Source organism: Acomys russatus, chromosome 3, assembly GCF_903995435.1.
Source record: "Acomys russatus chromosome 3, mAcoRus1.1, whole genome shotgun sequence".
NCBI classification, from domain to species: Eukaryota; Metazoa; Chordata; class Mammalia; order Rodentia; family Muridae; genus Acomys; species Acomys russatus.
The window spans coordinates 9,270,621-9,284,071 of record NC_067139.1 but is presented as its reverse complement, the minus strand read 5'-3'; the positions used below and the strand labels follow the sequence as shown (position 1 = coordinate 9,284,071).

The following is a 13,451-nucleotide window of genomic DNA, read 5'->3' as shown; positions in this document are numbered from 1 at the left end:
GTACCCCAACAGTCCTATTTCAAACTCCTGAGTGCAGCATTGCCACCCATGCCTCGCTCCGTTCTTAATGGTAACGTGTCAAGCCGCAGTGTTCTGCAGTATATTAGGGTATGGCAGTGTGCGTGTGTCCTCTGTTTATTCACTTGGCTCTCAGAGGCCACTTCTGAGCACCTTCATCCCTCTTCTTTCCTCCCCACCACAGTATGTGCCCATCTCATCCGACCCATAGGGTGCCAGCACTAGCACTTCTTTAAAACTCTTAACATGGACAGCCTTTTCCAGAAAACCTCTTGAGACATTAGTTTGAAAGGTGAGTCAAACTGAGGAGAATGTTTTTCTGAGTTTGACAAACAACTAAAACGGAAAGGCAGTGAGGCGTGGACATGAGAGACAGTTCCTGTCTGATTCATCTTCCCCCACCCCCCACTCCACACCCCGCCCCTCGTTCCCCCTTCAGCCCGCAGGCAGGAGCCCTGCTGTGATCTGCCCAGCGTAAGGGAGGGGCAGGAGGATGCCATCCACGGGGCGGGCTCCCCTGCAGCCTCCTCCTAGAGCATACTATCCTGGCTGCCAACTGCTCAGCGACGCCAAGGAGCGACGCTAAGGAGCTGGACGCACTCGAGCCTGCCTGCTCACTGGTAACTAGCCAGAGAGGAAGGAAGAGTCAAGGGAACAGTGCCAGGCTACGGTATCTCCATCAGCACCATGGACAACGCACACAGACAACCCCAAACTCGGCTGGATGCCGCGGGCTTCTGGCAGATCTGGCAACGCTTTGACAAGGAAGGTGAGTTCCTTTGATCACTTGAGCGCCTAGCGTAGACACGGTGGGAACTAGAATTTCTCTATAGCAAAAGTTAACTACTGCGTGCCTGTTAGAGTACACTCAGCGTATGCTGGTTTTACATATCAAGAAAACTTCTGAAAATTCCGTGTGGACTGAGGACTTTCTTGCTCCCCAACCCGTGGGTGTGTGAGTGACGTGCAGTTAACATATTAACAATATCATCGCGTACATACTCCGGGCTTTTTGACTGAGACTCAGCATTTTCTGGTGCTTCTGTGAAAGTGACAGTTTTTCATTAGTGACTGTCATATTTCCCAGCCTCCATTCGCTCTACAAAAGAGGATGGAATTTAAACAACATTCAGATTTACTCCCCTCTACTTCAAAACATGTTCTTGAAAATAAAATAGATCTGTTTGCCATTTGGCCTGGATCATTAATAATTAAAGAAAATTCCCGAAAGGCATGTTTACACACAAAAGCTAGTATTCAGTATTTGCCCTTGTCAAGAGACAGCTATTGAAGTAACAGCAACAACAACAAGATGGCTACAGAGATGGCTCAGCCACTAGCATCTCATACTACTGTTGCAGAAGACTTGGTTTGGCCCCAACACCTATGTTGGGTGGTTCAAAACCACCTGTAATTCTACTCTAGGGGTTTTGGTGATCCTCTCTGATCTCTAAGGGCATTTCTCTGACTTGCTCCCTCCACCCCTAAGACCACTCACATGCACATAGTTAAAATAAAATACAGATCTTTTAAAGTGAACTTTAAAAGAGTGCATAGGAAATTAAAAAAAAAAATTGAGACCAAACCCAAATCTAAATATGAAGGCATGGTGGTGACTTATGCCTGTGATTCCAACACTTGGGAGGCAGAGGCGGGAAGATCAGGAGTTCATTGTCTTCCTCGGCTACATAGCAAGTTTGAGGTTAGCATGGGCTCTATGCGACAGTACTTCAAGCCTGTCTCACACCCACGATATTCTCTGAAACAAATACTGTCATATGTAATCTGTATTTGTGACTACTATTTATGTTTATCTTTTTGCGTTAGAGAAAGGTTACATAAGAGACACAGAGCTGGACGCCTTCTTTGACCATTTGCTGGCTAAATCTGGCATTGAGGTGAGTGCTCATAGTGCAGGGCGTTCAGTATGTGTCCCTCAGTAAGACACAAGCATCGGTTTTGTGTTGAATTGAACCTGTAATCCCATCTGACCTCGTTTTCTCTTTGCATGCAACATTTCTCCTTCTCCTAGCAACATAAAGAGATTTGGGCAGGCTTTATAAATGGTATCTTCACATTAGGCGTGCTGGCCACTGCTTTTCATGGAAACATCTGTCACGCAGTTAGAGCACCTAACTTTTGTGGACCCAATCAACTCTAATTTGACTGTTTCCTTGGTTACACCTCTGCTAATGGGTTTCAACAAGAGGCAGGGTAGCCTGTAGATCAAAAGTACATAAGAGTGGGGAAGATATTATGAGTTTTAAGGTTCTGTGTTCACACATGGCAAAGAAACCACTTAAAATCATTTCCCCATGATCTGTTTTAATAAAACAGGTTGTGGATTTCTCATGAACTGCTAAACCATAACAAAACCAGTATACTCACAGTCGGACGTAAGATGTAAGACGGTTTACACAGATGGTAAATCTGACCTGGAGAGATATGAATTAACTCTAGAAGTTTTTTTGTTGTTGTTGTTGTTTTTTTACCAAAGGAGAGGGAAATAAATAACATAGAGACACCAAAGGCCAGGCTGGCCTGGGATTCATGTTCAATATGGTGAGAACTCCTTTTGGTAGGTGGTCATCACAGGAGATAGGGGACTGGGGTCACTGTGTTTTAAGTACTTTAGGTTTTAAGTCCCACCCTAGATGAGTTCAGGGAAAGGTGTTAAAGGGTGGGGCAGCCAGCTGAGAAATAAAAACCAAACCAAACCAAACCAAAACACACCTCTTGGTCTCCCTCTGTTTGTCTCTTGTGTTTTGTGGCTCTTTCTGTCTCTCACTGTCCTGCCCACTTCTGTGTTCTACGTCTCTCCATGTCTATGACTGCACTCCTAGCTCTCTGACCTCTCTGTGTCGCTAGTGTGGTCTTTGTGTGTTTCTCACCCGTTTCCTCAGCACTCCTTGGCATTCTCTACCTTCTACTTTGCCTTTCAAAGTTCTCTCTTGTCTCTCCTATCCTCCGGGCCTGCTGTTTCTCTTTTTTTCTCTTTTCTGTCTCAACTCTATTTCTGCTCTTGGTCTCCTTTTTCCTTGGTCCCAGAGTCTCTCTTTTCTTATTGTCCTGCCACTCCCTCATGCTATGTGCAGTCTGTGAGGCAAAGGGTGGCAGGCAAGAGGCATGGAGCATAGAGTTCCTTCTGTCCCCTGTGCAGATCTTTGTGTATGCATCTCTCGAGCCTTCATTATTGTCTTTGCACTAGCCCTGTGTCTAGCTAAGGACGAATCCAACAACTGAGACCCCTATCACCACTTTGTCACCCAATCTTCCATGCCAGCAGCCCACACTCTGCAGCCTCTGGGACATGAATCTAAATGCTCAGGCTATGGTTTTGCAGCATCCCATGACTCAGACAGCATTTACTCAACCACAGTTGATGTTTGAAGAAAGCAAATAGAGGAACATAAAAATCATTCGAAGTTTCCAAACTCTAAGCCAGGATGATCACTTCTAAAAAGAAACATCCCTGAGATTCCAGAGGAAGAATTTTGATGGCTGGGGTAGCTCAGTTGTTACAGTGCTTGCCAAACATGTTTAAAGCCCTGAGTTTGACGTCTTCTGCTGTGTAAGTCAGGCATGGCAACCTTAACACTTGGGAAACAGATGCAGTGGGGTCTGGAGTTCAAGGTCATCTTCAGCTACATAACATGTTAGAGGTCAGCTTGGGCTACATGAGACTCTTTCTCAAATAGATCACACACACACACACACACACACACACACACACACAAATAAGGTATTTATTCTGAGAGAAGGATTCTGAGGTTTCTAACAGTGAGCTATTTGCTCACCAGTCTCACTGGGCACGCAGCCTGCTTGCAGAGGCCCATGCTTTACAGCCTCTGATGGGGCTAGACTAATGGCACTGTCAGCTGTGTGGCTGCTCTCTGTTACTCCAGCGTCACCTTCCTGCATGGTGATGATCTGGAAACCTAGCAACCTGAATGAAATGAAGAATGAAGCAAATGAAGAAAGGACAGAAACACAGACATATATACTGAAAAGCTGGCGTCAGGTGGGCTGTCTGTACTCTGATAGCACCCACCTTTAGTTCTGCAGCGCCAACGTGGACTCTTAGTGTTTTCATTATGTACAGCACAGGGGGAGGAGTTAGCTAGTCTCGGTGGAAGGTGTCAGTAGGTGAGCAGTGTCAGGCTGTCAACACCTGGGACAAGGAAGCTGTAGCTGCTAGGCTTTGCACACATTACTAACATTTGCACTCAGACCAGAGGAAGGCTTTGCCATTCCTTTGCCAATGTCCCATGGGTCTGAGGCATTGGTCTTTGACATGGATCTCAGGACTTTATCCACTCTTTCTTTATATACTCATTCAGGGTTTCCTTGGCTCACCACACACCTGTTCTTTTCACATGCTGAGGCCTGGCCTCTACACTGTAGCTAAAGCTAGCCAATCCATTGCTGAGTATCAGTCTCCACAGGCAGATGGCACTGTGTGCTGGCCTTCTACCTCTGCTCTGCTCCGGGGTGCTAAGAACCTCACAGGGCCTCACATAAGGGAGGGAATCCCACAGAGGGAACTCTGGGTTCTTTGGCATTGAATACGAGAGATGGGTAGTCAGAAGCTCAGTGGTTAGAGATCTAAAAGGACAGAAGTTACGGCTCAAGCTAAGGAGATGGCTGCTGATATAATGGCTTCAAGTTGACATGCTTTGACATTTAATTTTCCACTAACACAGCCATGTTTCTAACTTCCTATAGGGATGCCCAGACCAGCATAAAAAGTCACTGAGTCATTCAACAGACACTATGTTCCGGAGATGAAGAAATTATCACTGTCCAGGCATGGTCCTACTTTTAAAATTAACTGACCTTTGGGCTGGGGACCTTCCCAGTTTAGTTCAGTTTCTGTGTGGTGCATGTGCAAGCGCTCTCACACGAGAACCGATAGGACGGCTGCATCAGTCTGAGACAGTGGATTATGAGGGAACTGCCTTATGGGTAGACAGGAAGCCACATGACAGGACGGTTCTGTTGGAGTTCCAAAGCTGATGACACAGCCCTCAGTTAGAGGCTGGATGCCTGAGAACTCGAGGAAAAGGTGCTGAGGCACTCCGTGGAGGCTGGGGACCAGAACACATGGGTTTCGGATGGTCAAGGCAGGGCAGTTTTTAAAGCAGAGAGGGGAGACCAGTTTGCCTTCTGTGTTCATTTCCTGCATCCCAACCATTCATCTTTCTGTGCTACTTACTTTGTTATTCTGTGACAAAATATACAAAACAACAACTTACAAGGAGGACGAGTTTATTTGAGTCTCAGCTCAAGGATACAGCTCATCATGGTGGTGGGAGTGTGGTGTTGCTGGCCGCGATGTGTACCCATGGCCATAAAGCAGAGGGAAATGAATGCTGGGATGCAGCTCACTTTCTTATTCTCATTTTGTCCCAGACCCCAGCTCTTGGGATGGTGCCATCCACACTCGGGGATGGGGTGGGGCTATCTCTCCTTAGTTACCTTCTCCAGGAACACTGTCACAAACTTGTCAAAGGCTTGTCTCCAGAGCTCATCGACGTCACAACTATGATTGACTATTACACTCCACTAGTCTACATGAGGTCCCATCATAATCTCCCCATGGGAACACCTCACAGACAGACTCAGTAATATTCATCCAGTTTCTGGGTATCCCTTAAGTCAGTTATGCTGGCATATTGCAGACAAACAGGTGCCCTATGGGACTGAGGCCAGGCTGGATACTTCCCACTTGGCATTTTTACACATGAAGGAACCAGGTTGGCCAGGAAACGAAGGAAACTCTCTTCACCTTCCACAGGGAAAAGGGAACACGCTCTTTTGTCTCTGACAGCCCACTTTACAGAAGCCTCACAGTTTGAGCAAGAGATAGCTTTATGTGTACCCAGAGCCTAATATTATCTTAAACTCCAGATCTACAGCTGGGACCAACATGTCATTGAGACGCCCCGTTTCTGGATACTAATGTCCACAAAGTGTGAAGAACTGCGCTGGGCCAACATCAGCGGAAAGTTCATTCTAGTGGTTGAAACGCCCACTGTGCACATGTCCTCCTGATGATGCTGTGTCTCCTTGACCGCTTATCTTTCCCAGACTTTACTATGAAGCCCCTGTGCCTAACATTCACCAGTAGGTAATCCAAGATAGTATTTCTTAATCATGCAAAAGAGATCAAAAATAAACTGTGGCAATTTTCAGCTTGTGAGAGCAAGTTTTCCAAGTCACAGCCTTTGGAGAATGTCTTAAGCCATGTCCTCACACCACTGGTTCTGAGGGTAAAAAAAGGCGCCCATGGAGAGAAGGTGGCTTGCTGGCAGTTGTCACAGGAGCCCATGATATTTGCTCAGTGTGACATAATAATCCATGCACTGCTTCCTGTTTTGCCAGCAGAGGCTTTGGTCTCAATGCACTAACATCCCCTCCCACATTTTTCCTTTGGTGTGAGTTCACTTAGGAACATATTCAGTTTTCAGACAAGGCCCTTCACTATTCCACGTTTATAATCCTCCAATGAATACATTTTGCTGATGTATTTACAGAGTCAATCTGTCCAAGTCCTCTTATTTTAATCATTTAATCATTATTTTAATCATTCTAAATATAAGACCAAAGCCATCAGCCTGGCAGATGGCTTTGGTGTGGCTACAGCATACAAGTCCATTTGATTAATGGTTGTTTTGCTATAAGTACTAGCAGCTCTGCTTCAGCTTAAAAAAATTAAAATAATTGCTATTTTGTTCAATTTTTAGTTTTTGCTAACACAGTTTCTCATTTTTGGTAGAGTCTTATCTCTGAAGTTTATTCCAAATGAAACTATTCCCACTTGCAGGTAGGGACTTGGTAAGACATTGATTTACTTGTTTCTTTCTCAGCATGCCCTTCATTCAGTTTTTATCTTTGAGTCTCCTCCTTCTGAAGGTAACAAGTAACAAAGGTAACCAGTAAGAAACAAGTAACAAAGGTAACCAGCAAGAAACCCTCTTCCTGTTATCAGTGAGACATTAGTCCAGTCCCCGGAACCACCTTTTCCCAGTGGTGGCTGGGTCTTCCCTAGCATTAAGTTGGTTCTATTGACCAAAGTACTAGACTTTGAAGCTTCAGGGTTTTATATAGTTTAGAGCTAAGCAAAGATGTCCATGGTCTGCCTGAATTCAAAAATAATAATGAAGAAAGTCCAACCAAAGTTGTAAACTTACTTAAAGCATGAGCTTGCTTTTCTTGGGAAGTTGACTACATGGTTCTCCACTGTGGAACTTTGTAGATGACAGTGTCTTGTCATGATGTTAAGAGGTTGGACACTCTTGAGACAGAATCATTTTGTTCAACTAGTTGTTGTTGAACCTTTCTTGGAAAAGAAAATTACCAAAGCAAGTCATCTACTTATCCCTGGATTGTTTGAATAATTTCTCATTTATAAACCACCTGATTCTAGGCTTTAATAACTTTGCTGGGCACCTTCTGTTCTATCAGGGATAACAATGTTACCTTGGGGAAGCAGAAGAGTATACTTTTAAAAGTGTCATGTCAGTCTGGGTCTACCTGTGCTCAGCTTGTCAAATCACCCTTTCTTCCTGTTCCCTGGTAGGCAAATTGGAACAGTGGGCTTCCAAATCCAGAGACTATGGTGCCCCAGATATGGATCCTTTTATACTTTACTCTTCCAAGTCACCAAGACTGATCTGGAAGGGATATAAATCTTGACTGAGGGTAGCAACAGGCAATGGTCATAAATTGGATTATTCCTCTTGTCACATCTCAAGATGAGGAGAAGGGGGATTGGTGTCACTCTTCAGTCTGGTTTTATACTCTTTGAAAGATGCACCAGCTGAAGAAATTGGTGTCTAAGATGAAAAGACAGTGATGAAAACACACACACACACACACACACCCCTTCAAAGAAGAAAATGTCAGGAGGCTGGGAGTAAAGCCAAGGGCTGCAAGGTACAGAGGCATTTTCCTGGCTTCTATAGCTACTGTGAAGACTTGGTAAGATCCTCTTTATGGAAGAGCCCAGCTTCCTGATCTCCTATTTGGTACTCTCCAAATTTGTATTTCCCTGCCCATCCTCTTCATTTTGAACTCTATGTAAGTAGCTTCCCTTCCTACCATCGGTATCTCCTCACTATTGTGGACACTACTCTAAGAGAAGTCCAGTGGAAGGAAAAGCCGGACAAAGATGGCCTCCGGCAGCTGTGATGGAGGGCATGGGCCAGGCCTGACCTGCTGTCATGTTCCAGGGGCTGGCTTTATGTATAGCAAGTGCATGGGTATGTTCAATAGAAAACAGCACATCCTGTCTTTGTACTGGGGGACAAAGCTGGGTTGAGCTAATGTGTTTGGGGCATCCTGTTCTGGACGAGATAGGAATAATGAATGCCTAGGCCAGATTTTTATTTCCCAGAGCTGCCCACAATTATTCTTGAGAATTCCAGATGAGAAAGGGTGGTGTCTAGGTTACTCCAGGGCCACCAAGTATCTGCCCTGAACATGTATAGATGAGTGAGGTTTCCAGGGAGACCTCGAGAAGCTGAGTCAACCTAAGATAGTACCAACATGATGGTAGATATCCAAGTCACACCTTTTTTATTTTTTTTATTTTTTGCCCTGGTAATTCATAGCTGATGGACTTGGAGCCTCCTGAGAGTTGTGTTAAGGAGAAATAATTTAGCATAAGTCCCAACACTTATGAACACAGAATTAGGTAATGTTTGGGATCACCTCTACCTCTCAGCTCTTGCAGACCAATTCCCCCTTCACTGCTAATTATATATGTATAGTTCCTGCACTAACTTTGATGCCTTTCGAGAGGAAGATTGAAGAAAAACAGGTATGTAGGAAATGCTATATGTGGAAGGGAACTGGGATAGCTTTGGTAACTCAGCATCTACTTTACTTATTTATTTTCCTTTCCATTTAAATTTTTTTCCTCTTACAATTATTTTTTTCCCAAGAGAGAAGCTAAGGGGTGTTTAAAACTGGACTATTTAGTTTTAAGAATGTAAAACCTCTGAGTTCATGGAGAGAACTCTCATATATTAATTTTAACCTAGTCTTTTCTTTTACCCAAGTAAATGACAATACATTCTTTTAATGTCCACTGTGGTCTCTAAGCCTCTTTACATCTGTTTTACTTGGTGAGGATACTGGCAGGTGACTGGTTGATCAAGAAATGTCTGTCACTGCTCTGTCTCCTGGAAAAGACAAAATCATTAAATCACTAGAGCTGCATGCTTTAAATGTTGGGGGTTGTGGTGGCTTTAACATAGCTGTGCATGGTTTGTTGCAGGACACTCTTATGGAAGAGAATGTGAGGAAAGTGAAACAACAGTTAATGACCACACATGACGCCTCTAAAGAAGGTCACATACTGATGAAAGAGGTAGTTCCATGACTACACACTTCATGTCCTTTTATATCCATAAGCAGTTATTTCTTTTATAAGACAATGGAAGCCAGATGTGGTAACTCATGTGTGGCTTCCCATCATTCAAGATGCTGAGGCAAGAGGATTGCTGCAACTTCAAAACCAGCCTAGGCTTCTGAGTGAGTTCCAAGCCAGCTTGGGTTCCAGAATGACATCCTGCATCAAAACAATAAGAGCACAGGGACAGCAACAGAAAAGACAGCGACATCTTACATTCAACGGAGAAATCAGAATTTTTTGCAAGACTGTTGGCTTAGAGAATATTTTTTAAACAATCTTTCCTTTGTCATCTGTTTTTTTTGCTGCCCCCTCCCCAGTTTTTGTTTTTACTTTTTTGAGACAGGGTTTCTCTGTGTAGCTTTGGCTATCCTACTCTCACTTTGTAGACCAGACTGACCTCAAATTCATAGAGATCCACCTGCCTCTGTCTCCTCTAGTGCTGGGCTTAAAGGCATGCACTACCACACCCCACTTGTCAACTGCTTAGTAATAGTCTTTTCACCTCCTACTCACTTATGAAATTGGATCTCATTTAGCCCAGGCTGGCTTGGCACTCACGGTTTAGCCAAGGGTGACTTTAAGTTCTGGATCTTTATTTTTTCACCTTTCAAGTCCTGGGATTGCCGGTGTATGTCACCAAGTGCAGCTGTGTGATCTTTTACCATTTAAACAGATCAACCAACATTTATACCTGTTCTGCTCTTTATGAGAGCTCATGCAAATTGAATCTTGACAATCAGAAAACATTTACTGAGGAGCATCAGCTCCTTAGGGAAGAGTAAAAAAAAAAAAAAAAAAAAAAAATCATTCCCTGAAGATCATTAAGAACAAAACAAATGTTGAGTGTGGTTGTGCACACCTTTAATCCCAGCACTAGGGAGGGAGAGGCAGGCAGATCTCTACCTTGAAGCCAGTGTGGTCTTCAGAGTGAGTTCCAGAACAGCCCTACACAGAGAAACAGACAACAAAACAGAGACTGAGCATGTAGCTTCTGCCTAGCAGGCTAGAACCCTGAGTTTGATCCCCAGCAATGGAAGGAACAAATGTCCACAAGAAAACACCATTATTTACTTTAACCCCTTTTATTAAGCAACTGCTAAAGCAAGCTACTGCCTTTGACATGCAGTGCCTGCCTACCACAGTCCTCTTCTCACCCAATTATTTCTCTTCCATTCGGAGAGCGGTTTACTGTTCAGAAAGCATTTCCACCTACGCTTTACACACCACTTAGGCTTAACAATAGGAGACTAACATTGTTTAACATTGGCAGACATTCATGGCTAGGTGACTTTTGTTGTTGCTGTTGTAGTGTAAGCTCAGAGTGCATGCTTGGAAGACCTAGATGGCACAGAGCAGTCACTTAGTGTAGAGGATAGCTATGACTCAATCAAGGGTTGTAGTAATAGTGAGATGGATGAGGGTCCTCCTGCTATAGTACAAATTACAACTATACAGCAAATGTGTGTGTGTGTGTGTGTGTGTGTGTGCGCGCGCGCGTGCGCATGCACTTTTTAAAATTATTTGAATTAAACCAGGAATGGTGGCTAACTTTCATAATCCCAGCACTTGAGATGCTGAGGCAGAAGAATTGTCATCAAAGTGCAAGGCTGTTCCTGGTGATTGATTAAGACTGCCTCAAAAAGCAAGAAAATAAAACAAAATAAGTATCTAAGTCAGCAGGTATGACCCTTGGAGCAACTCTTACTTTCTAATATCAATAGATTAAGTATCACCTTATGGTGGAGATGCTTAGAGAGGCATATAGAACATATTAAATGATAAATTCATCATCATCACCATTACTGCTGTTGCTATTTTCTATTTTGAGCTTTCCGTAGTTTCATATCTAATAGGAATATGCTTTTTGAAAGGACCGATAATTAATGAATGATTGTCCAGGTCTTAGAGCTGCAAGCTGGGCTCTCCACCCTGAGGAGTCTTAGTTTGTCTCCTATGATGTGTGTACTACATGTTTTAGTTAAGTGGATACTGGTAAGAGTCCATGACTATTTCTTTTTGCTTCCTGTAGCTTGCCAGTATGTTCTTATCTGAGGATGAAAAATTTCTCCTGTTTTTTCGCCTGGAAACTCCCTTGGATAACAGTGTAGAGTTCATGCAGGTGAGTGCTTGTTGTCCCCATGGAGACAGAGGGTGGGACTGCCATCCATTCCTCTGGCTGTTCCCTAAGGGAAAGGTATACTCAAAGGACAAAGACAAGCAAATAAACCTCCAAGAGAGCATAATTTTCTCTCCTATTACTCGCCTAGACTGCTTCTGTGCTGGAAGCTTCTTTAGCTGTGACAGGAGAAAGCCTACACAAGGGTCAGGCAGGTAGGCTGAACTAATGGAATGAGAGAGCTAGGAGGCTGCAATGGGGGACTGTAGAGGCGGGAGAGGCACCCTTCTAAAGGCACAGCACAGTCAAAGCATAATTTGCTGGAGTGTTGATCCAGGCAGTGGACCTTGTAGCGAGTACAAGCTAAAGACAGAATGGATGGTTCCTGTGGCCTCACTGCCCCACAGATACCCACTTCCTCAGCCTCTGCAGAGTGGCTGTTACCTTGGTGAAGAACATCAGGGAAGTTCAGCTCAGCTCAGAGCTTCTCCAAGGCCACAACTGCTGCTAAACTGTAAAAGCATGTACACAGTAAACTCTTAGAACTGATCTGAATAGACCACAATATATTCTAGTCATCCAAGATAAAATGATTATACTTTTTAAAAGACAATAAAGGTGGTAAAAAAATGTATAAAAACATAGAGTGAAGAGAGCACTCTCCAGATCACCACTGAGGTTCATAGGTCTGTGCTGTGGGATAATGCCATGGAAAGTGACCACAAAAATTCAATCAGGACCAGAGTTAACTTTTTAAGAGTTTTGACTGAATAACTTGCCTTCTTAAGAGTGTTGACACCCACCATAGGCTCGTCTACAAAACATCAGAGAAAAATCCCATTGCTGAACACTGTGCATCACTAAAGAGTTAATCTCAACAGAATCATGACAGAGGAGGCTCAGTACAATGTTGAGTATCTTCCTCAAGTATCATCTTCTTTCTTTCTCTCTCCCTCTCTTTCTAAAGAATTACTTATATATACAATGTTGTGTCTGCATGTGCACCTGCAGACCAGAAGAGGGCACCAGATCTCATTATAGATGGTTATGAGTCACCATGTGATTGCTGGGAATTGAACTCAGGACCTCTGGAAGAGCAGATAGTGCTCTTAACCTCTGAGCCATCTCTGCAGCCCTCATCCTCTTTCTTGATGAAAATGTTGAGTGCTATCTACCTCATCTATTTTTATCTATCTATCTATCTATCTATCTATCTATCTATCTATCATCTATCAACTTTCCTTTTATCTATTTGTCGACTTATGTACTTTTGCAATGAGATACTTATTGAGCATGGAGCTCACAGCTAGGAGCTCCAGGATCTTCCTGTCTCCACCTCTCAGAGGTGGGGTTACTAGTGCATGACGTCACATGCAGTTTTTTTCACACAGGTGCTACAGATCTGAACTCAGCAGGTCTGAACACAGCAAGCACTTGGCCCACTGAACCGTCTCCGTGGTCTTTTTATTTTTTATTTTTTCCTTTCTGTATCTTAAATGTCCTTTGTGTCTCTCCCATTTCATAGGATGTAACCTTTCTTAGAATTTGTTGATGATATACTTCTAGTTGTCTGGGCAGCTTTTTATTTTGTATTATTAAAAATAGGCTTACTGAATAGTCACTTAAAATCTCCAGTGGCTCAGAGGCAATGCTATTATAAGACCATTAAATGGAGACAACTTGGAGACAAGCATTGTAGAAATCAGCGCTTCTTAAAATTGCTTGACATTTTCACCACTGAGATATATTTACATATAAAATTTAGAAGATAAATCACATTTAATACATCGATTTTGTAAGCCTGGATAAATCTATCATAGATGACACAGACCTACAGAAGTGACATTTTGGGCTAGTTCTCTTTATTAGTATCAGGACCAGTGTCTGGCATTACCC

At 43.5% G+C, this 13,451-nt stretch overlaps 1 protein-coding gene across 1 annotated transcript in view; it reads left to right on the top strand.

Annotated features, from left to right (window-relative positions):
• The first annotated feature begins 605 nt into the window (after positions 1 to 605).
• Positions 606 to 13,451, top strand: part of Scgn (secretagogin, EF-hand calcium binding protein) — a 36,883-nt gene continuing 24,037 nt past the window's right edge. The window contains exons 1-4 of the mRNA XM_051143250.1: positions 606 to 787; positions 1,846 to 1,916; positions 9,302 to 9,394; positions 11,469 to 11,558. Coding sequence (XP_050999207.1) covers positions 706 to 787; positions 1,846 to 1,916; positions 9,302 to 9,394; positions 11,469 to 11,558 — 336 coding nt within the window. The 5' untranslated portion in view covers positions 606 to 705. The remainder of the gene's footprint in view (positions 788 to 1,845; positions 1,917 to 9,301; positions 9,395 to 11,468; positions 11,559 to 13,451) is intronic.